Source organism: Squalius cephalus, assembly GCF_949319135.1.
Source record: "Squalius cephalus genome assembly, chromosome: 15".
Taxonomy (NCBI): domain Eukaryota; kingdom Metazoa; phylum Chordata; class Actinopteri; order Cypriniformes; family Leuciscidae; genus Squalius; species Squalius cephalus.
This window is the reverse complement of record NC_137136.1, coordinates 23,542,496-23,567,641: the sequence shown is the minus strand read 5'-3', so window position 1 is coordinate 23,567,641 and position 25,146 is coordinate 23,542,496. Positions and strand designations below refer to the sequence as shown.

At 36.1% G+C, this 25,146-nt stretch overlaps 2 protein-coding genes across 6 annotated transcripts; one reads left to right on the top strand and one right to left on the bottom strand.

The window, feature by feature from the left end:
• The first annotated feature begins 2,162 nt into the window (after positions 1–2,162).
• LOC307172435 (uncharacterized protein) lies at positions 2,163–13,057 on the top strand. 2 transcript variants are annotated; one of them, XM_079894812.1, is made up of 10 exons: positions 2,163–2,383; positions 3,694–3,862; positions 4,223–4,291; positions 4,468–4,528; positions 8,502–8,609; positions 8,734–8,997; positions 10,527–10,640; positions 10,733–10,764; positions 10,842–11,001; positions 11,820–13,057. In XM_079894812.1, exons 2-10 carry the CDS (start codon positions 3,842–3,844, stop codon positions 12,065–12,067), a joined length of 1,077 nt encoding a protein of 358 aa, XP_079750938.1. In that variant the 5' UTR covers positions 2,163–2,383; positions 3,694–3,841; the 3' UTR covers positions 12,068–13,057. The 2 variants fall into 2 exon arrangements, with proteins under 2 accessions (XP_079750938.1, XP_079750939.1); XM_079894813.1 differs by lacking the exon at positions 2,163–2,383 and having other exon boundaries at positions 3,712–3,753; positions 11,820–13,051.
• A 320-nt stretch (positions 13,058–13,377) lies between these two features.
• On the bottom strand, positions 13,378–22,393 carry LOC307173035 (tumor necrosis factor receptor superfamily member 1B). Of its 4 annotated transcripts, none has more exons than XM_079895840.1 (7): positions 22,006–22,372; positions 20,233–20,360; positions 19,518–19,649; positions 17,156–17,317; positions 16,844–16,884; positions 14,390–14,963; positions 13,378–13,642 (listed from the first exon to the last, which is right to left on the bottom strand). In XM_079895840.1, exons 2-6 carry the CDS (start codon positions 20,354–20,356, stop codon positions 14,793–14,795), a joined length of 630 nt encoding a protein of 209 aa, XP_079751966.1. In that variant the 5' UTR covers positions 20,357–20,360; positions 22,006–22,372; the 3' UTR covers positions 13,378–13,642; positions 14,390–14,792. The 4 variants fall into 4 exon arrangements, with proteins under 4 accessions (XP_079751966.1, XP_079751964.1, XP_079751963.1 ...); XM_079895838.1 differs by having other exon boundaries at positions 13,496–13,659; positions 14,409–14,963; positions 16,844–16,966; positions 22,006–22,393; XM_079895837.1 differs by lacking the exon at positions 22,006–22,372 and adding an exon at positions 21,158–21,233 and having other exon boundaries at positions 13,496–13,659; positions 14,409–14,963; positions 16,844–16,966.
• Positions 22,394–25,146: the final 2,753 nt, after the last annotated feature.

The window sequence follows — 25,146 nt, the reverse complement described above, 5'->3', positions numbered from 1 at the left end:
ATTGTTATGCGCATCTCGTCAGTAAAGCCGGTTCCTTGATTAGTAGTAAATCGCCATCACCTGCTTTCAGATGGAGCGGCATTTACTACACAGTGCCGTAGTTCACTGACAAGCTGAGCCATATCGCATTAATTATCGAGGACGTATCGCCTGCGATAATTAATGCGATATGGCTCAGCTTGTCAGTTAACTACGGCACTGTGTTGTAAATGCCGCTCCACAATCTCATGCGATATATCGCCCAGCCCTAGTCGAGGATGATATGGGATTTAGAAAGTAGTAAGTAATGCAAAACTTTTTAGAGGAAATAATTAATGAAGATACAGTATAATTAGTAGCTAGTGATTATTTAGGCTACTTTTTTTAGAATAACTTACCCAACACCCTTTTTTTTTTTTTTTTTAGTTTTATCTCACAATTGTGACTTTTGTTTCTAGTAATTGTGACTTTTTTTTCACAACATTGTTTCTCATAATTGTGACTTTATCTCACAACTGCTGCTTTATTTCTCGTAATTTCGACTTTTTCTTATTTTGAACTATCTTTTTCAATTTTGGTCTCTGAGGTCGAAATGGGGAATATTGTTAGGATTCTGGAAATCCTGCAAATTAAAGGTGCAGTATGTAATATTGACAGCTAGTGGTTGAAATGGGTACTGCAGTCCAAATTCGAAAAATTGGAGAGAGTTTTCTCCAAGTGTGTCCGACTGCGTCCCGCAGTACTACAATTCACGCCCCTTTGTTACGCCCCCTATGATGAAACAGCCATTCGCGATGTCATCAGAGCCCCTCCCTCTGGATTCGCTGATGTCATCACTAGTACTGCTCTTCTTCTGCTTCACTTTCCTCACTTCACTATTGCCACCTGGCAAATCATCCTGATGTTTTCCTCAGTTTTTAAAGAATTTTAAATATGAAACTACAGCACATTTTAATTTTATGGAAATGTAGGTTTATGTTAAGGTTACCATTAGTGTAGTAATCTGATTCTATCATTTATTTGATGTTTTACTAATAGCTGTTATTTCAAACTTCATAAGAGTGTCGAAATACTATTGGGTAAATTGGCAGTGGGCGGGATCACACAGACTAAAACAAAAACAGACATACAAAAAAAAAAAAAATGTATGTTTGCACATTTCAAAGTAAAATAATTGTCTTTCAGAAAAGCAAGTACGTGAGCTTAGCATGTTCCCTAAATGTCAGCAAACAAATATTGGTATTTGTATGCTTTAGTACAGTCAAAAGAATTGCATACAGCACCTTTAAGATTTGTTGATCTATTGCAAGGGTGTCAAATCCTGCTCCTGGAGGGCCACTGTCCTGCAGAGTTCAGCTCCAACCCCAATTAAACACACCTGAACCAGCCAGTCAAGGTCTCACTTATAGGCATACTAGAAACTTCCAGACAGGAGTGTTGAAGCAAGTTGGAGCTAAACTCTGCAGGACAGCGGCCCTCTAGGACCGACTTTGGACACCCCTGGGTTAGATACATCTACTGGAGAATAATCATTCAGTGATTTTCTTGAGCAATATATCATGCAAATGAATGTGTAATCTGATTCTTGGCTCAAGTTCTCAAGAACCTCACGTGGTTTGTAATAATCATCTCTCCTTTTGGGAGAGCACTTTCTAATTCTAATCAAACGCCCACAAGGACTAATACAGTACAGAGAAACTAGCAAACCGACATTATGCTGGCTTTGTTGGTCATTCATATCTGTAGTCTTGAGTGTAAACCACAGCTTGAATTCAAGAATAGAGACTAAAACTCTTTGACAGAGACGTTTCGAGTGCCAAATGTGAAATAAAACATTCAGGAAAGATACTTCAAACAGTGAAAATGAAAACTTCATGCTTTTGAAAACATGGTGCTGTACATCCAGCATGTAAAAATCGCTGAGTGAAAGCTTTAATAAACACATGTCACAGTACATATCACTTTCTATGATGAGCCAGAACATAATTTATTCATTTGAACAATATGTTATGAACCATCCTCGGGTTGTTTTTCTTTTTTTCTTGTTCTATTTTTTGCATACTGACTGATGAACAACACAGTGTGTCTGCCTTAGGTTTTTCCCTCTGACCACTGTGAAGTTCTGTCGGGGAACTTCGATTTTACTGAATATTTCAGTTATTTCACATTATTTCAAAGATGTTCTATGGTACCAACACATTTGATTTTGAGGAAAAGGTTTTGTTTGTGAACTAATATTGTTTGTGACATTGCAAACAACTGAGCCGTTGTTTGTCCACAGAAAATCTTTTAATTGAGTTTATTTGTTATTGTTTTGCAGCACTGAGCTGAACTACGTGTGTAAGACTATGTATGCATGTGTATATGTACTGTACGGAGTGAGCACTCCAGGTTTCTGCAACAAGTAAGTGGTTGTTTTCTACAGCAATTTACTTCTTGTTTGTTGCTATATGACCTTAAAGCAAAAGTCTTTTTACGAGAATTCTGTTAACAATTCAATAACCGCAAATCTTGTCTTGTATGAAAATGACAAAAGTGTACAGTCAGGAAAAATGACTCATTGGAACTGACTGAATTTTTCTTAAAGATTCTTCAGATTAGCAGTGGCTACAAACAATGAGTAAATTCACACATAACCACACAATATCTTCACCAAAATAATAACAGATTTCGAAAAAAAAAGAGAAAAGTGCTTAGAAAGTATGCTTATTTGCAATAAATGTATGAATGCAATGATGCTGTAACCTAGCAGAGACGAAAGGAGAGTCGTGAAATGCTCAAACGCTGGCTATGCAAGCAAGTCCTGAACCTTGAAAAAGAGAATTACAACATTTGAAATGATCGCTCGGGACTCATTAAGAGTCTAGAAGAACGTCTGAATGATCTCAGTCATTCATAGCATCTCCGTGTCATTCTGTAACATCTCGCAGGAATGAATGAAACTTTATCTTTTATGGGTTCTCTTTAAATTTACACATGTGCCACTGTGGTTGTGGCTATCGGATGCCGTCCAGCGACCCATCTGAGTGTCCAAGGGGTGGAAACGTACCCCGACTGAAGCAATGTCACGTGTGTATTTAGATTTAAACAGTAACAGGACTATATGTATATATAAATGTGTACGTGTAACCCAAAGCAGAACAGGAATTGCTCGCTTCACTGCAAGTGTACAGAAAGACTGGAGCTTTAAAAAGATTTCAGAATAAAGGTTACTGCTGAACACACACTGCGAGGAGTGGAGTTTTTGTGTCATAGCGTGTGCTTTTTTTTTTTCTTTTTTTTTTTTTTTCTTCAATCTATATGTAATTTTTTCCTCTTAAGTGTCGGTTTGTCTGTTATGCTCTCGGTTGCTTAATAAGGTAAAACAGGCCAAATGGAGTAAATTAAAAAGACATTTAAGATAAAAGTTAAAAGGGTTCAGTCTGATCTTTTGTCTTCTAACTGCTTTATGAAGGTTGATTTAGGTCTAGGTACCACTAAAAGGGAGTTTGTTCAACATAAAATATAGAAAATAAGAAGTTATTTTCAGTTTGTGTGCAGATCCGTGGAAACGTGTTCATATGTGTATGTTTTTATGATGCATTCCAAAACTTCTCTAATTAGAAATACATTTACAGTCTGAATAGCCTTAATCAAACCAGTAATAATGAAACATCAACCAGACCGTGACAGCTGCTCTCTCTCTCTCTCTCTCTCTCTCTCTCTCCAAAACAGTAAGCAGGTGAAGGGCAGTGTGAGAAAGAGAGGGAGGAGAATGACAGGAAGACATAGCAGGTGAGGAAACAATGAGATGTGATGAGCAGAACAGAACACAGACTGACAGAAGACACAGAAATTCAGTTTGAAAGCATTTGATGACATTATGGATTCTACTAATTGTGAGGTACCGACTGTTTTCACTTATACTACAGTTATTGTTATGCTGTTTCGTGTTTTTCACTTGTCTTTGTTATAAGATGCTGACTGAAATCTAAAATGACTTAGTGAAACTGTTAAAAGTAAACTAAACAAGAAGCCAGTCACATACTTATTTGCTGTTTGCATCAGATCCACAAATCTACTTCCTTTTTTACTTTTTTTGTGCAAACTCAGCTGATGCAAAATATAAAAAATCATGTTATTGAACGTGAAAATTGATGTGAAACCTCACATCACACTTCTTTATTCGAAAGTTTGATGTAGGGTGTGTGATATGTTGTGTGCGTGGATCACTTCTTGTCTGATATCATTTTATTATTTATAGATGCTTGTGATAATGTTATCTGTAGCCATGGCGATGCTGACGGGTCACCTGATAAATGGCCTCCCTATGGTAACTATGATATATGTTATTATAATGCGTATGATATATTATGTGAACATGCTGCACGCTGAATTAGCAGAACCGTTTCAGAACCGAAGTCTAATGTGCACTTTAAAGATACAGCGTTACTGCATTGGATGCATCCGTTACTAATCGTCTTTTGTGCTGTCGTTTGCTTTGAGCAGGACGGTAAAGTGAGAAGACCCAGAGGCCTGTCAGAAGATTGCGCTTCTTTGTGTCCAGCAGGTGAGAGTGCATGTTTGGTCGTTATATTTCTCAGAGCCTTTTATGTCTGGCATGTGGCATCACTTTCTCTGAATTCGATCCCTGTTTGTGCGGAGAGCGTGAGCGTCACCACACTTCCCAGTATTACGAATGTGGTCTGAGCAAGAAATTGCTCAAGAAATCAGTGGTTATTTATTAAGTTTTTCTTCATCGTTCTTTCTTCTTCCCTTCTCTGTCTTTCTTTTTCTCTCGTGATGGGAAATGGTACGTTCTGAGACACAAGCGTCAACCACTTCCTTCATTAGAATGCCACTGCCTGTTTAAGCTTCTGTGTAACGTCCTGTTTTTGATGCTATTTCTCATCTCTCCCCTTAAGAGACCTCAGTCAGCAAGTATGAGTCTGTGCATGTAAGTGTGTGTGCACGTACTGTGTGTGTGAGTAGCACCCACATCCGCCTTAAAGATATGCAGTGTGTGTGTGTGTGTGCCCTTTGAGCTGAAGTCTGTGCACAGTCAAATACAAATTGAGTTATTACGTCTTTAAATATGTTATGATAGCCATTTTACTTTAATCTATTCCGTGCATTTATGGTTGGCAGTTATGTGTGCGTGCAATTTGTAAGAAATGTGTAACGTTAGCGTAGCCAGAAAAGAGACTCTGGGTGTGCCACATTTATTGTCAGATTAAAGGGATAGGTCACCCAAAAATGAAAAAGCTGTCATCATTTAGTCACCCTCATGTTGGGTGAGACGGCGTGGCCTGCCCTTGAAAGCCTCAATTATATCATCCAGGTCCAGTGTCTCTGCGAGTTCTCGTTCAAATGTCAGCAACGAGAGGCTATTTAGTCTTTCTGTGAGCATGGTTGCTCTGTTGCTGGATTTGATTTGGTTCACTGCAGAAAACAAGCGCTCCACAGAACAGCTTGTAACAGGCCGAGGTTTTTTGCTAAAAAAAGCAGGGAGCTCTGCGACATATTGCTAGCTAGCAATCTGATTGCGTAATCAAAAATTCTCTGTTGTTTATGGGCGGCAAACATCTCTGGGGAGCTGCTGGGGGCACAGTCAGCTGCTGTTTGCTGATTGGTTGGCAGTCCGAGTGTCGGCAGATATTTTTTTTAACGAAAATAATTTAAAATGTAAATTACATTTTAACATTTTGAGCGTTATGGCACAATATATTGGATTCTTATTTCTGTGCCCGTGAGAGTATGATTTATAATGTTCAGTGACGTCACAGAACTGCCAGATTCAAAAACTGCTCTCGCGCGTTGGCTGGCGCTTGTCAACTTTCAACCACATAATGTTTATTTTATGTTTCAGACATTTAAATACACATACGTACTAGTAAAACAATACATCTGTAGTTTGTAAAATACACACTGATATGGAAGCAGCATAAACAATCTATTCGAAATGTAATTTGCCGACGTGTTTTATTCATATATCAGACACACATAGCGGAACTATAAATTTTACTCTATTCTTCTCCCAGTTCAACAGCCACTTTTTTTCATGTATTTTTCGGGAGAAACTGTGGAATTCAGGTGCTGTAATAAATCCGCCTGACAGGACTCTCTGAACTGCAGCGCTCATCTCGTTATAGATCAAGATAATTTATAAAGGTTTTTAAACGAAGAATCGGAATATCAGATAGTTGACATGGTAAGCAAGTTTGTGAATATTTTTAATAAAAAAGGAAAAACGATACAGCTGCGGTACGTCACGTGACAATCATGACGCGTCGCCATGGAAACAAGGGGTCAGTTAAAATATGTTTAACTTGCGCGTGAAAGGGTTGATTTAAAATATATATATATATATATATATATATATATATATATATATATATATATTCTAAGTAAACAACAATAGCCCAAGTTTAGTAAAACATTTTTTATTGAGACTATAAAAAATAATTCTGCATGCAAACACCTTTTTTAAAGAACCCCTAAAGAGAAAATGGTAAATATTACTTACATGCTATTTGCACTAAGTGTAAGAGTTGTTAGATGCTATTTATACCTAGTGCAAATAGCGTCAGATACTACTTGCACCTCAGTGTATTGTAGTAAACTATAATAAAAACATATTTAGTGTATATGATTATATTTATTAAATGGATGCCACCTTATTAAGACATTAATTGATCCTGCCCTAAAGCCGTCCCCTATATTGCCTATTAAACATTTTATTCCCACTTTTAAAATCTCGTTGGGGACTTTATTTCCACTTTTTAAATATTTTCTTAATTTTTACTTAAGATAGACACCTATGCGTGCGATGGGAAAAGGTAGAAGAAGGAGTTTACAAAAGTTAACACTTCCCACCTTACTCTGCACACCCCCGATTCTGTTATCAGATTGGGTTTCTCTGTTAGTTATTTAACTGGGTCAATCATTGGTGGGCAGAGTTCATTTACATAGCCTCTAGCAACAGGGTGGGCTTTTTCCACTCCAAAATTATTTTTCAATGCTTTTGCTTTCTCTTGTAAAACCTTTGTGTTTTGCAGGAGAACGCAAATGTTTGGAAGCGAATGCAGAGTTTCATAGGGGAATTAACACGTTATTTTTGCAAAAGAAAACGCAAAGAATCATATGTTTTTATATCACCATGCTCTGTGCATTTTATAGGGCTGTTGATTCAACATGTTCATTTAGTGCGATAAAGTATTAATAAGGGAAATTATCCATAACATTCCTTCACACCTATATTTTATCGATGTGAAAGTAAGCCATTTCCTGTGAATGTGCAAGACTTCCAATTCATTAGCTGCTTATAGGTAAAGAACTATAGAAGAATAATGCCGCGTTCCAGGCGACCTGTAACCCGTGTTTTTCCAACCTTATACCCGAGAAAGTGCACTGGAACGACAGTCAAACCCGTGACTTCCCACCCGTGAACTCGCACTAGATCGATGTACTCCCAGTTACGAGTTGGAAAAACACGGGTTACAGGTTGCCTGGAACGCGGCATAACAGTGCAGGAAATAGTAAAACTAAAACTATTTGCGCTACAAGGCAATCGCTGTGTGCGAAATCGCATTCTGTCTGAATTTGAATTTAATTTGCGACCCTTAAAAAAAAACATGTTCTATATAGTATGAATATGGACCGTATGAATTAAATCCGGGCGTACTACATCTGCCCTGTTGTTACTGTCACGTGACCTACCAGCGTCAGTTGCGTCGCTACATTTCAATTCATAAACCCCTCCCATGGCCTCATGGGATAGTAAATTGTCCATCGAATGCATTTTTAATGCAATATTCCATTATAAAACAAGAATTGGCAATTGTTAACAGTGAAATATGGTGTGACGGCCAAAGACGTCCGTCAAATATGGTACTATATCATTTGTGATGTGAAACTAACTAACTATGTAAAATCAGGGATTATTTTTTGCCCCGGGGTTACACCCCTTATTGTCTGGGGTTTATTTTAACCCTTTATTCAGTACAGTTTATGGAGACTGTACTGGGGCGTTGGCGATATGTGCTGTAAGGACTATTTTACACCAGGGTTTCCCTTTATACAGGACATACGTACTTGCATTAGACCAATAATTGAATAGCCTCTATTTTCCTCACGATGACAAACTCGACTGACTGTCAAATCTATTGCTGTAAAATCTAAAATGTACATTTAAGATGTAACTGTATAGGCCAGTAACAGGCTTATGTTTAATGATATGAAAACAAAACAAACTAATATTGACTTCTAAAGCCCTTTTTTGTACACAAACAAAATATCGGAATTGTTATCATGTGTTTTTTTTTTGTGTGTGTTTTTTAAAGAAATGATACACATGAATAAATAGGCTACGGTTAACTAATCAGCATCATGTAATTACTTCAAACAAATTGTTTATTTAAAAATGAAAAACATCTTGTTAGTTTGAATGAATTTGACCTTAATCCTCTTCTTGTTTTTTTGTCTTCCTCATTTCCACTTCCAATTTTTCCTCTCTGTCTTGCTGCCAATCCATCATCCCTCAGGACAATACGTGAAAAATTGTAGATGTGTTCCATGCTCCCCTGGTTTCTTCACCAGTGAGATGAACGGAGAATCCAGTTGCCACCGCTGCTTCCAGAGCTGCAATGCTGGTATGAAGATCATTACACCTAATATACCCATGATGATAGTATAAACAAGATGAAGTGAGAATAGAAACAGGAAGTATGGCAAAAAATGCTTCATTTTGAAAACACATTTGTGTGTGTGTGTTAGGTTTCTATATGGAGGTGTTGAAGGAGTGTACGACGACATCAGACGTAGAGTGTCGCTGTCAGAAGGGTTATGAATGTACCAGGAAAGACTTCTACACAGGCCAATGTCAGGGCTGTGTTCTCGTCACCACGCCTAGCCTGTCCTACACCTCCTCTGACGTCACTTCATCCACCACTTCATCCACCGCTTCATCCACCATTTCATCCACCATTACATCCACCACTTCATCCACCACTTCATCCAGAAGTGCACAGAGCTTGCAGGGTAAGCATGGCTGTTTTCTTCTACATCAGGGTTTCCCAAACTGGGGTTTGTGAGGGAACTGCAGGGGGTTCGTGAGATGATGAAAAGCTAAAAAAATTATTATATTGAATGTAAAATGAAAATAAATAAATGGGGCTATACAATAATCGTGATATAGCTTGGTGCGATAAACAAATTAAAGGCTGCATTTAAATTAAATAATTGTATAGTCTGATGCTTTTTATTATTATAATAACCAAAATAAAAAAAATTATAGTACAAATTTAATTCACAACAGTAATATATTTATGTCTTTATTTTTTATAGTTAAAACATACTATTACTACTACTAGTACTACTACTAATAATAATAATAATTACTATACTATTATTATCGATATCAGAGAACCATTGATATTAAATTATTGTAATATTAAAGCATCTCTATATCTATATTTTTCTCTATATCAGTAAGCACTGTTTATGAACTCGCTGAAATGCCTGGATTATAGTCTTGAACTTTTTTCCAGAAAGTACACGTCACATTATTCCTCATTTAAATAATTCCCACCCAAGGCATATGCAAAAAAGGGGGCGAGGCCTGGTTGAGTTGCTTTAGTAGTGCCTTGAAACTCATGGTTATGGTGAGGGGTGTGACATTTCCAAAAACACACTCGAGGCAGTTGACCAATCAGAACGCACTGGTCCAGCCGACCAATCAGAGCACATTGCGCTTTTCGGAAGGAGGGGCTTCATAGAGAAATAATCTAAACAGAGCGTTACTGACAGACTGAGAAGAGAGGTGCTCAAATAAATGGAAAATAATGTGTTTTTTGAATATCCAAGCATTAAAACCTATTCTAGTAGAGCCCCAAACAAAATCAAGACTTAGTATGGCCTCTTTAATCTCAGTGGGTACTTTAAATAAATATTCTAAAAGGTTCAGCTGACAAAAAAAGTTTTCAAACCCCTGTTCTACATGATGTGTTTACACACTTGCAGTATTTTAAATTCATTAAAAAAAAAGGAAGTAAGGAAGTGTCATATGCTTGAATCAAGATTGGATTGCGGACCTCAGACTTTCAAGGGCTTTAGGGCCTGACAGCAAGGGCCCCTGGGGTCACATGCGCCCTGTTTACACCTGGAATTAAGATGCGTTTTGGTCAGTCAGATCACAAGTAGACGAGGGAGACACACTCCTGTCTCTTTTGTCCACTTTCAATCACTTCTGTCCTGATTTCCGCGAGGGGAGGGTCTATGGGCGCGTAAATGTATGGGCTTTTTCAGATCTTTCAAACGAATGGACAATATAAGCTTGCACAATTTACATATGAATATGAAATATTTTTGGCTATTTAATCGCACTGGATATTCGGATATTTAAGACACTGGTTTATGCCTATTTTTAGATTTTGAAGTACTTTTTGCTGTCATCTAATGATAGCATCATTTAAGAGCACTTTCCCATATAGGACGTTTTTCATCTCACCTGTTCAGCTATTCATCTCAACATAGTTATGCTAATTCACTTCCTTGTGCTTATTTCGCAGTTGGCTATAATTTGGTGTGGATTTTTGGGTTAATTTTGGTCGTGTTAACTGTCATCATCCTTACACTCTTCTTCCGGCACTGCAGAAAGAAAGAGAAGGAATGTTTTAAGCATTGTGAGTAACACACACATACATGATCACAAACATATTTCTTCTTCTTTTTGAGTCAATCTGTCTCACCTCTCATTGTTTCTCCTCTCCATTAGTTGTCAGGCAGTGCTCTCTGGGTAATATAGAGGTAAGTGACGAGTGAGTGCACATTTGCGCAGTATTTTAACATACATTATATGACTTACAGTCTTTCAATTTCTTAAGGTGGACAGTGAGACCAAACCCTCTCCCAGCCAACCGGATGAGCAGCGCCACCCACAGGAGATGCTGTCACATGCCAGCAAACCCACCAATCACAGCACAGACTGCGCTTTTCATCAGCCAGTCAGCTCAGAGCAGGCTGTGCCTCCAGCTGGCAATTTAGGTACTATAAAAGGATGCTTTTTGTGATTTTCATCTTTTATTAAAAGGGTCAAACACATTATGCTCTTTTTTTTTTCCAAATCTATTCATTTGTTAAAACATATGAACTTTATGGCATGAAGTAAACTACAAATAATGTGTATCAGAATAATGAAATTCTTGAAAAGAGCATTAAAAAACATTAAAAGAATGAAAATCTTGAAAAGAAAACCTTATCAAGTAGTTTGGCATAATCTTTTATTATCATTTGTTAACAAAACTGCTTCACTGCTTATTAATATTTGAAAAATATTTGTCTTTGAAATCATGTCAGGTGGTCAAACCAATATGCATAAACAAACATGCAGTACAAAAAAAAAACTAAAAAAAGGGAATGATATCATAGAAATGTTCAAAGGACTTTTTTTTGGTCCCCATGAGGAAATCATCTTATAAATCATATAGAATAAATTTAAATCTGTTATGGGTAGGTTTAAGTTTAGGGGATAGAATATACAGTTTGTACAGTATAGAAACCATATGTCTATGGAACGTCCCCATAAAACGTGTGTGTGAGTACACTCCCGTGTATTTAATGTATAACATACTTTGGACTTGATGGTTTCACCACATTAGTTTTACAGTCATTACATTTTTTTGATGCAATGTTTTAAATGTTTTTCAAAATAACATGAAACCAATATGAATACAAACATTTCTAACACCTTTTAAACATTTTTTTCTTTTTCTTTTCATGAACACTTATTTGTCATTGACCCAAAAACCAAGCAAACATGTACAAATAGTATAAAAATTAAAATATTCTCTTGTTTCTTGCAGGCCCTCTCCACATCTACGGTCCCCAGACAGTTTTTGTTAGTTTGCTCAATCAGTTTGGATGGGATGGAGGAGAGAAAAAAGCACACGAACTCCAAGAAGAATCGCTAAATAACAGCAACGCGTCCTATCCTCAGTCTCCTCCCGTCCATCTGTCTGAAGAGGAACGGAGCAGAGAGAACGACTTTATCTTCTTCCCATCTCAAGAGCAAGGGAAAGAGTGCCACATATCTAAAGAAGAGGTGCTGTGAGGGATCATGGGAAATTTGTGTCCGTTCTTCTTCCGTACTGTTCGCCTGTTGCGTGGTTTGTTTTAACTGATGCTTTACGAGTACCCAGTTTTAAAGCTCTAACCCAGGGCAGGGGATTTCAAAGAGAAGCTGTGTTAGGGGAAGACCTGAGTGACAGTATGGATGACAAAAGTGTTGCGTATGAGTCTGACAGTTCATGCCAGCTTTTGAAATATTCCCCATACAGTAGTACGTTTCTGCGTAACCACCGATTCTAAACCATCAGAACAGCAGTGGGATCCTAATGTTGATTTTGCGAAGAGTCGATACCACAGGCTTTCAGTTCACTGCTGGTCTTATGATGCTTGAATGACCCTCAGGAACGAAGCGGAATCTCAGTGCCTCTTTTCAAAGTGTTTGAAGGCAAAGTGCAGCTCTAAAACACTCACATATACTGTATGTTGAGATATTTATTTGAAGTAAAGTTTATTGAAGTTATTGTAACTGCAGTGTTCCCCATAATTTCCTTTAGAGCGATCGATTGATTCTATCTATATTGGATCTATCTAAAAGGAATGAGATCTATTTAGTGACTTATGGGGCATTTTGAATCTTGACATATACTGTTATTAAATAGTAAACATTTTTTTATTTATAACCGTTATTAATTCTGTTATAATTGTTAAAACAGTGTTTTTGCCCTCACACGGTTTATCATTGTTCAATCACGTTAAGTCCCTGGTTGATGTTGTCAGTGTTCTTCCTCTTTTCTTTGGTTTTTGTGTGGCAGACATGAAGGATTGTGCTGTCAAAAAAGCCCTGACATTTTGATGTTGGTCTGGAAATGACAACATTGTTTCTTCGCTGGGAACTCAATAAGCACAGCTCAGGAACATTGCGTCATCATGTATTATGCTGTATATTCACTGTAATGCACATTTTTGTTTAACCTGATATTGACTGTAAAGTGCAATAGAAATCAATAAAAGTTTATTTTTTGGTATTAAATTCACTACTAAATTCATTTCACTGCAACATGGACTTACAAATATAATTCCCTTTTCCGTTTTATGCAATTGGATAGATAACATGAAATTGTTCTGGGCCCCGTGGTTTGACATGCTATATATTATATACAGGCAGCTTTGATGACCTCATTATTTGAGACATTAGGTGTGTTGGGCAGCCGATGTGCAGGCGGGGAGGAACTGCAAACGGAGACGTGAAGTCCGACACTTTCTGCTTCCCGTAGTGACGCTCGTGCTGTGTTTCCATACTTTACCACAGCTGAAGTGAAATACAGGCAAAATTTGTCAAATACACAGGCTTTTCAGAGATATTTTAATTCAATTATGTACTGCTTCATACAGCGTCTGTTTGTACAAGAATAACGTTCCAAATAAGCCTATACTATTTAAAAACCAATGTAGTGAGGTCTACGTTTTTTTTAATCAGTTTTATTTTGATTAACATGAGACAATATAAAATCACGAATACATGAAAGGAGATTTTACTGTTATATCGGGCCAATCGTGAAACAGCTGTGTCGTCATCAGAGCTCGTGCAGCCCAGAGCCATATACATATCTCTATAGAGCTGGTAAGTCCCGCCCCCTCCGCTAACCCCGCTGGACCTCTAGGTTGAAAAATCGTCAATGCAAGTGAATGGGAGAAAATTATTATTTTCTGGTCCCGTTTGAATTTTGCCATGAATGTGAACATATGTTGTCTGTGAATTTTTAATATAATGTTTCGTGTGAAGAATGCTACAATTTAGCTGGTAGAAGTTTGATACGGTTAGACTTTGTGTGAGAGCACTTTGTGGACTACAACTCTTCGCTGCTTTCGACGCGAATCTGAAGAAAGAACAGCCCATTTGGTTTGAATGGTGACATTTGGGTACAAAACACACAGGCATCTCGATCTGTCTCCATAGATTATCGCAGCATTAGCTTGACAAGTGGAGGGAAATGTGTTATGGGGTGACGTCACATAGGCGACATGTAGTCTTTCTCGTTATGTCTTGTCCACAACTGCTAGCCAAAGAATCATACAATATACGGTCAAACTCGTAACATGAAACATTATATAAAAAATTCACATACAACATATGTTCACATTCATGGCACAATTCAAACGGGACCAGAAAATAATTATTTTCTCCCATTCACTTGCATTGACGATTTTTCAATCTAGAGGTCCAGTGGGGTTAGCGGAAGGGGCGGGACTTACCAGCTCTATATGGCTCTGGTGCAGCCGCTCTTGAGAAGCTGAATCCTGCGGATGCTCTCGAATCACTCTCGCGTGACTCTGATGTCATACATCACATTCACGTGGCGTCTGCGCTGTATCAAGTCGGACACAATTTCTAACCGGCATGCACTGCTTAAAGTCAGCCGCTGATCGGTCTGAGCAGAGCTGCATGAAGTCGAACAAGCATATTACTTTTAAAATTGTGAAAAGAAATGTTGAACATAAAGACTTTCCCTTGTACATTTATATACAGTTTAACAAAGTTCACGTGGATTTTGTGCATTAACTACCCAATTATAAATACAAACAAGTGTGCAGAGAAGAAAACCTAAAGATTAGCTCTATGTCGAATGTTGAGTGTGTCTTTATGTGCAGTGAGAAGTCATATATTTGACTATTTCTCAGGATGGACTGTCATTCTCACTGAACCTTCAGATGAGCCACCTCTTCACCTCTCACTCTTCTCTTGAGTAAATGGCAGCAGCAGTTTTGTCCTAAAGTAAGTACTCAATCCTTAGACGCATCAGCGGCCTTCTTCCTCCTCCTTTCTCAGACATCCTCCAGTTTCTCTGTCTTTCCACACACCTCCTGCACTGGCATTGGTACCTCATCTTCCTTTGTGCACTGACTGTATTCAGTGTTGCTCTTTTTGGAGCGCCAGAGACCTGAAGACCCAGTATGATACACATCATTAAAGACTCATTCCTGCTATGCAGTACAATTTCATGCCATGTTTTAATATATTGAGTGAAATATTAAACTCAAAATGTATGTATATATATATATATAGAAACCACATAAATTAGTTTAAATTTGATCACACATTACAATGAAATTACTATAGAAGTGAATTATAAATAATGTATGTTATATTTCTAATAAATATATTATAAACAACACTCTGAACAGTTGGTCAGTCCATCACAGATATTATTATATTATATTATATTATATTATATTATATTATATTATATTATATTATATTATATTATATTATTTCTAATAAATATATAATAAACTACACTCTGAACAGTTGGCCAGTCCATCACAGATAATATAATATAATATAATATAATATAATATAATATAATATAATATAATATAATATAATATAATATAATATAATATCTAATGAATATATTATAAATTACACTCTGAATAGTTGGTCAGTCCATCACAGATAATATAATATAATATAATATAATATAATATAATATAATATAATATAATATAATATAATATAATATAATATAATATTATTTCTAATGAATATATTATAAATTACACTCTGAACAGTTGGTCAGTCCATCACAGATTATAATATAATATAATATAATATAATATAATATAATATAATATAATATAATATAATATAATATAATATAATATAATATAATATCTAATGAATATATTATAAACAACACTCGGAACAGTTAGTCAGTCCATCACAGATATTATATTATTTTATATTAAATTATATTATATTATATTATATTATATTATATTATATTATATTATATTATATTATATTATATTATTTCTAATAAATATATAATAAACTACACTCTGAACAGTTGGCCAGTCCATCACAGATAATATAATATAATATAATATAATATAATTTCTAATGAATATATTATAAATTACACTCTGAACAGTTGGTCACTCCATCACAGATAATATAATATAATATAATATAATATAATTTCTAATGAATATATTATAAACAACACTCGGAACAGTTAGTCAGTCCATCACAGATATTATATTATATTATATTATATTATATTATATTATATTATATTATATTATATTATATTATATTATATTATATTATTTCTAATAAATATATTATAAACTACACTCTGAACAGTTGGCCAGTCCATCACATATAATATAATATAATATAATATAATATAATATAATATAATATAATATAATATAATATAATATAATATAATATAATATAATATAATTTCTAAAGAATATATTATAAACAACACTCTGAACAGTTGGTCAGTCCATCACAGATATTATTATATTATATTATATTATATTATATTATATTATATTATATTATATTATATTATATTATATTATATTATATTATATATCCTATGCTATGTTAGAAAATAAAATATTAAAAAGCATTATACATTCCTATAAATGTTTGCGAGTGTCACCACCACAGCTACAGATAAAGCCACAATAAGCTTTTAGAGCAAACTTATCAATCCATCTTAATGGATGATGCAGAGGAAACTGACCAATAAGAGAACATATTTTCTCACATGTGACTTGCATAAACACATTTTGGTATGCTTTGAAATGTTGCTTCATAAAAGTGAACCGAACCAGAAAGAAATTGCTATACTGTAACAAAAATTAAGTCCCTGTTTGGGAACAAAGCAAACAATTTACAGGTCTGAAAACGCCCTTATACTAACATACTGTTCATGCATTGGAATGTCAGTGTATGAAGAAGTCATGCAAGAGTATAAAGAGCACTTTAGCGGTTTTGTTTGTGAATTATAGTGGCACTGACCGAATGATGCTGACATGATCCATCCACATGGTCGTGCATGTCTGCTGATAAGAAGGAAACAGGTGAACAGAACGCACACACACACACATGCAAAACACAGACTCACCGAGATCCACACATTATCTGGAAGAGGTTGATAGAAAGGGAGCAAATGAATGGAGAGAAGGAGAGAGAAAGAGTAAACAGGTCAGTAGAGAACTGTGTGTGTGACAGTCTGTCAGCTGGAAATACCACAACAGTCCAAATTTATGTAAATGGTTATAAAATGAATATAACAGGCTGAGAACAGCGCGTCAGGGTTCAGATACTCACCATGGGTGTGCGGTGCTGTTCTAGTAAAAGCAGGACTAGAGGACGTAGTATATGTCGGGACTTTCACACACATCTCGCATTTGCTGTCACTGCATATGTAGCCCTCCTCACATGTACACACAGCATCTGTTTTCGGTGAACAGTTCACCTTATACTTCATATCTGCAAAATCAAACCAGTGAAAGGGGTTATGTAGAACTGTATGTGTCCATCTGTGTTTCTTCAACTGCGGTACTCACTAGTTCATTAAATTTAGTTTTTTTGTCCCTGGACTTTCATTAAAAATGTCATTTCCACCATATATCAAATCACTGTTCTTTTTGTTGAGTAAATGGTGGATAACATTTTAAAACTGTTGCATCTTACTAATGCTAATTTCTTATTTTTTTATTTATATACAGAATTTTACAGAGTTTCATTGGAAATGACCCACAATAGAAATGTTCAATAATCAATATTCAAATTTACATTTACTTTCCTTTGTTTTATCACATTTCATTTCAAAGATGCTCTAAACTGAATATAAATAAATTTACACAAAAACTATAAAAATAGTTTGTTGATTATTCTCTTTATTTGAATCATAATAGCATAAATGCAATAATTAATATTATTTTTATGGTTCATTTTTGTAGCTGTTCTAAAACTTAGGGTCTTGGAAAACAGTAAAACTATAAAAGCTGTAACTACAGTATGTAACCAAGTACACAAACTTTAATTGGGGCAAAACTGTTTTCATACAACATTCATAATCTATGCAAATGGTTTTAAATTAGTTTTCACACCAAGAACGATAACTATTAAGATAGTTATCTATAATAGCGTCCACAGCATCGGTCGACATTGTTCTGTTTATTATAAGCGCGTACTTGTCTGTCACTTTAAATGCTCAAGCTGGATATAACAGGATTGATTTTGATTGGCTGTCAATGTTTTTATCACTCAGCAGCTGGATGAAATCGTTCTGAAAGTGATTGCAATGATATCGGACTCTGTGGCTGTGCCGTTATTATCGTTATAGCCGTTCTTTAATATCGAGAATGATTTTTAGAACGACATCTTTATCGTTATCTTTATAGTTACCGTCCTTGGTGTGAACGGACCTTAAAACTGTAAAATGTACACATATAAAAAAAAAAGTAAACGCATTTGAAAAGTAGATTTAAAAATACAAAAACAATGTGACCTTCATATAACAAAAAGAAAAAGCTGAGTAGCTACAAACCAACCCCAAAGACATAAAAGCACCTGTACCCATATGTGACTGCTTTCTAAAGCACAGTCATTTCACCAAGGCACAAGTGTCAAAATAAAACAGCAAACTCAAACACAGGTTTTTTTTTTTCTGCTGACTCACAATTAACTTCTAGATCCACCTCAGGATATTCACTTTTCATTTCTACTCATCTTTTTTTATCACAAGACTCAGTCTGGTTATGTGACCTGGTTAAGCATCACCAATCTGAGCTTAAGAATCATATGGCACAGGTTACACAGAATCATGTGCAAACTTTCTGCATAATTTACAGGATTCAGCAGTCATTCATGTTGTAAACAACATTTGTACAGAATTCACTTCCACTGTTAAAAAGACAGTTCAGCATTGTTGGTCACCAGCATGGGAAGTTGCTGGTTTAACATAGTTTATCTATATGGTCGATGGAAATTTATGCTTGTCTTTTTTAGCAGGGTCTCAAACATATCAGCTATATTTACTTTAAACATTACTCGCACTTCCTCTCCTTTTCCTTCCTACTACCTGTTTACAAGTATTTTGTTTCAACTTGTTGTTTAATTGTCAAATTGAATCTACAAATTAAAAAAAGTTGCTGCCTTAAATTTTAAAGTACAATCAACTTAGATGTTTAAGTCATTTCAACTTAAATTTACATTAAACTGACTTAAAAAATGATTTGAATCTTGAAAAACTGCTTAACTTATTTTGATGAGTAAAGCAATGTAAAAACACATGTTGTCATAACTTACTGATCATATATTTTAATCACAGTGATTTAGCAAGGCTTTTGCATATCAAAACATCTCAGACATCTCAGTAGGCAGTTATTTCCGTTCCGAATAATAAATTCCGTCGCTCAGGTGCCATTTTTTTTCCAGAGCTACACGTGTATTTTTAACATTTGCTGTCCCATATCATGTTTGTTACCAGACACTCAGACATTTCTCAGACCCCCACCTACCTCCGTACTAAAAACCCACCATGATCTGCTGAAGGGGAAGCCCCCATCTTGTTTTACTGTCATGTTTGGTATTTCTAGTTTACTGATTCATCTGAAGATTCAGAACACAGCCAAACGAATCATTGAATGAACATAAAACATGAAAAGAAATGGAGTGGACGTACTTTCTTTGGTGCACATCGTGCAATGATTACAATCAAAATTGTCATTATAGGCGTTCATGTAGTAGCCGTCTCCGCATGTGACACACGGAGTATAAGGTGAGCTTGTTCCGCATCTCTTTTTCATATGCTTTCCTGTTTAAACACACACAAAGACAGGGAAACACATGTAATGAGATGCACTGGCAGAATCATGCTGACTCTACTGCTGTACAGGCAAAATGATAACAGTGTGGCATTCAACACTGACTAGTTTGAGAGTTTACCAGTTTGAGTTCAGAGAACAAGTCATCCTCATACGAGAAACCTGATGTGTCATTCTCAGACGTTAGGTAAATGTCATCAAACCATAGATCAACTGAACCCCTGAAATATTCTTACATAATACAGCCGGTTTTAATATGATCAAAGGGTACATCCAGTCTTTTTCGAATGAAATATGCCTTGATTAAGTCTGCATAAACAGTCTGCAATCAATTTAGTCTCTAAAATTAGATTATTCCTATACATTCCTATTTTAGATTTTCCTGCTTTATTACACACGTATTTGGTTCATACATGTTTGTTTAACTCAGTACAGCCCTCTAAACTAAACTCCATTTATCATGTTAATTATCTAATCTTAACATTTTAACTCTTCTCAAGTTCAACTGTGCTCATTTCTCCTCAAACTGTCTTATGATTTGCACTCACAGTGATGAGGCAGCATTTCATTTACCTGGTTCACATTTTTTGCAGCACTGATCATTTTTTAAGTACTCTGTGCTTTCATTGCACGCCAGTGATTGGACGAGAGGAAGGACATGTGACGAGAGCAGGAGGACAATGAGCAGGGCAAGCATCTTACTGGAAGAGAAAAAAAGAAATTGTGAAGGTTCAGAATGACACATGACACCTGGAATGACTTTAAATGTGTTAGCAGCGTATGTAAAGAGTCATAATATAAATCATAAATGCATTACTTGGCTGTCAATGACTGATAAAGATGGCCTTTCTTGTTAAATGCTTAATGTAGCCTACTAATTATTGATAAATAACTTTTTACAAACTAAGATCTTTTAGCACTAAGTTATGATCAAATACATATAGGCTACACTACAGTATATATAATTTGCTAAATGCAATTTATGCTAAATGCCACACACACATATTGCATTGCACATATTGAAACAGTCTTTTTAAAATAATTACACAGCGTCGACAAACTAAGTTGATATTGTGGCTTTATGATGCATGTGTCTTTATATTATTAACATTTTTACCAAAAATCAAGCTCGAATGGAGTTACAAGGTTTTTGACCAGCGCTTTTCTGGAAATTTCGGAGAATTTGTCCATCATTATAACAGCCACATCTGAGGAAGTTTTCACCAACCAACAGGTTATAAAATTTACTGTAGCTATGTAGGCACTCAGTTTTTTCTATCAGTTGGTCAAAAGCTTGTGTTATTATAAAAGATGAAGTGCTATGCACAGGCCATTTAAGACACAAGGACTGCTAGACTAGCAGTCACTCTTCTTCACTCATCAGATATGCCTACATAAAACTTATATTGCGTATATAAGTATATACTAATATATATATATTGCGTTTCTTGAGTAAAGAAAACGCTGTACTTATTCAAACAAACAGTTCTTTGTTTACCCTTGCATTGCAGACAAGCAGAGACGGTCCAAACTGCATGCGGCACTTCATTCGCCATCTCGGTGGGTTTTTGAGGTTTTTACCATAGACTATTTTTATAAGCTCTACTTAATACTTTTCATTGGTTAAATATTTGCAAAACCCACAGACAGACATAAAGAGTGACTTCTGTTTGATTTGAAGCAGCACTGCGCAGTGCGCAGACTGATGATTGGCAGCCTGACATCAAAGTACCGCGAGAGTGATCAGAGAACAGGCGGCTCCGTATGCTTTCGAATTACTCTCGCGGTACTTGACGTCAATACAACAATTGGGCTGAGCATCGCTGCTTCAAGTCAAACACACCTGATCATTTATGAAAAAAAGGACAAAATATGGAGATTCATCGTCTGACAGCGATGGTATGTATTTTTAACTAGTCTAGGTTTTGACAAGTTATAAAAATTTATCTTTATTCCAAAAAGAATAAAATGTTTTTTTATAACGAACAAAAGGTTAGTAGCCTCGTCCTCTATACTGTGTGTGAATGGAATACATAAGTACATGCATAAGTGAATGTAATAAGATTATACAACAATCTTTTGAGCATTCTTAAAATAAAAACCAGAATAGATGACCCTTGCTGACTTACTAAATTCAGCTTGACCCAGTTGCGTGAATAGCCTATATTTGAAGCTTTAATTTTTATTCGCTTGAACTTTTAATTAACATTGATATAGACATTTGTACCCTTACAATAAGATTATTATAGCTTGTGCATCACATTTTAACTAGCTTGCTATTTTTATTTTTTTCCATATACCTGTTAAATCCTTTTATATTCGCAATGAGAAAGAGTAAAGTCTTACCTTGAAACAGTGTACGAGTAGGCAGTCAGTGATAAAACGACAAGAGATGTGAGTTAGTCAGGCCCCTCTGAAACTTTGAAGATGAGGGGACAACATTTCAGCATTAAATCTATCAGAATGTCACGATGATGAGTCATCTATGAACTAACATTCAGAAAACGTTATGATGACTTTGCCGTAGGACCCCCAACTGAAGCAGCATTGTAGCATTAATATTTCTCCTGCGCCTCTTTTTCCTACCCCAAAGTTTCCATCAAATGTTTCATGTCTTGTTTTAACTTTCAAATAGTTCCAAAACAAACTCTCTCTTTCTCTCCTTTCTCACTCTCTTTGAAACAAATACATACGCACAAAAAACACTCTAGATGAAAAGGGTCTCATTCTGAGTAAAACCATGAGTAAAAAAAGAAGAAGCCAGCACTACAACAGCTACTCATACTGAGACATGAGATTAGTAGTGAGGTCAATGCTGAAATAACGTCCGATTCACACAGAATCCATGAAGCTCATCATCTTATCCTGAGCTCAGATTAATGAAGATGAAGACAAAGACTGGTTAGTGTAAAGTACATTATGTCTGAAATCTGCCTCAATGGTTTTTTTGTGGATTATTTTACAAAGCATATATTCACTTCGTTTTATCTTAATCTGTCTCCCCAACTGTTGTTCACACATATGAGCTGTCAACTCGTTGGTTTTATTCAGAACTGATACCACTAAGAGTGAAGAGTCATGTCTTTCTTGTAGACATGCCACTATAGCACACGTGCACACACACACAAGTGCAGTTAAGTGTTTACAGTAAAAGGAGGGCTTACCACAACATCACTACAACCACTAAGATATTGTGAAATCGGCTCATGCAGATAACATCACCTGCTGACTGGCAAGCGACCTTAAAGAACTTTACTCTTTAAGTAAAAGAGTTTTCCCCCTTATGAGTGAGACCCCTCTTCAGTGCTGTCATATTAGATCAATTTGGTTTTGTATTCTGTCAAAAATGTTATTGTGGAGGTGTGGCAGTGTGCTTTGTATTTCAGTACTTTCCTCTCAATGTTTTCACACTTTCCCTTATAAGTGACATTTGATAGCAAATTGTGAAATAACTGATGTTCTTTTGAGTTAAGGGCTGCAGATGAAAATCCTGGCAGATAATGGAATATTTTCTTTCTGGATTTGCATCTGGAATTTTAGTAAACTGGTCATCTCTTGCAGAGAACCTGTGTTCTCCTTTATACTGCAAGTTCAGTATCCAGATTCAGGAAATGTCTTAAAGGAGGCCTATTATGCAAAATCACTTTTACATGGTGTTTGAACATAAATGTGTGTCGGTAGGGTACACAAGCACCCTATAATGATAAAAATCCACACACCTCTTTTTTTAATCCCCATAAATCATAAGCAGTGTCTCAGAACAAGCCGTTTGCAGTTTCTATGCAATGTGACGTCACAATGCTTAGGCCCCGCCCACGTCTGCTGATGGACTCCGCCTTATTAGCATAAACCCCGCCCCCTGAATGAGCTGTACACATCAGTCCGCCGTGTTTATCTCCTCGCCAGAGCATTTAACAGCAGTAATCAAATAAGAAATGTATTCTTATTAAAGCTACTAAGTTATTCAATCAAGAGCAGTGAGTGATTTTCTGATTTTCTTTTGTTGTTTGATTCATATTAACAGCATATATAAGTTACAGTAGTACTGTATATTACGCTGCTGTCACAGATCTAATAAAGCCTACACATGCAATTTCTTTACTTGCTGTTTACGTTAACAGACAAAACCGACTGTGTTTATGTGAACTGTGTGTGTTTTTGACATAACCTTGTGTGTATTTGACAGTTTAAGTGCAATATGACATGCAAGAGAACTTAGTTTAATACTCATGGGACGCGCCGCCAGCTCTTTGTGCGCGTGCTTCGGATGTGTGCGCTCAGAAAACCATATATCACAAGTTTAGACTGATATGGCTTAAAACGCATGCAGATAATACACTTTCATGATGATGAAGAACTGCAATGTCGTGAGAGCGTGACCGCGATAGAGATAATTAAAACCAATCAGATGTTTTAGTTTTAGGCATCTGAGATTATGATTATGATGCTCTCCAAGAAGGGGGTCTCCAATCAGAGACCACTTTGAGGAGATCTATTTCATCTGCTGTATTATTACATGAGGTAAGGTTCTGTAAGAAGGCTTCCGTAGTTGAATAAATGCAGTTGCAGGCAGTTTAAGGACACCAAACATGAGATGAAGGTACAAACTCAGCAATCAGAGACAGAAAATTAACAAACAAAACAGGACTACACAGACAACAAGTCTGGCGCAAACAGAAGGTCCTTCTGTGAGTCTAATGTAGATATACCCTGACCTCTTAGTCTATTTTATTAAGTACAGGTCTGTGGGAATTGGGAGCAGGTGATTAAGGCTGATGAAGATAATCTCTTGACAGGTATATCAGAAGGAGGACAGGTACATCTCTCTATGGAGAAAATGAATGGGATTTTTATTTACGGAACCCAACTGTTGCCCTCTATGCCATCAGTCAAAGGTAAGGCGGCTACAAGAGACTATGGCTGAATCCGAAATCGCTCCCTATACCCTCAAATAGAGCGTTATTTGAGGGGAGAGCCATTTGTAGTGGTGTCCGAAACCATAGTGGATGTTATTGGGTGCACATATTCAATCCCACATTGCACCGCAATAACGAGTGTACAACCGATGTACGCTCAACGCCTGTCCGAATTCGCTCACTCCTTTTCTTTCACTCCTTCAAGTGAACATTATTAGTGGACTAACGTAGGGAATAGTGAATGAGGGTTTAGGGGGCGATTGTAGATTCAGCCTATGATTACCTGCAGTTTTCTGCCCTGCTGATATTTAAAATAACTGCTCATGACACATTGTTTAATTAGCCTATATCTTATGGACAATGTCTATAACACCTATAAAACTGTTAGCATTCCCATTCATCTAAATAAAAGATTAATATCGGCCATAATTAAAGCTGCAGTCCGTAACTTTTTTGGGTTAAAAATGATCCAAAATAAATTTTTGGAAATTCGAGCATGTCTTTGCGTCATTACGTCACGTATAATTTTCACGGTTTAACGTGATAAGCGATCGTTAGATATAATCAGCCC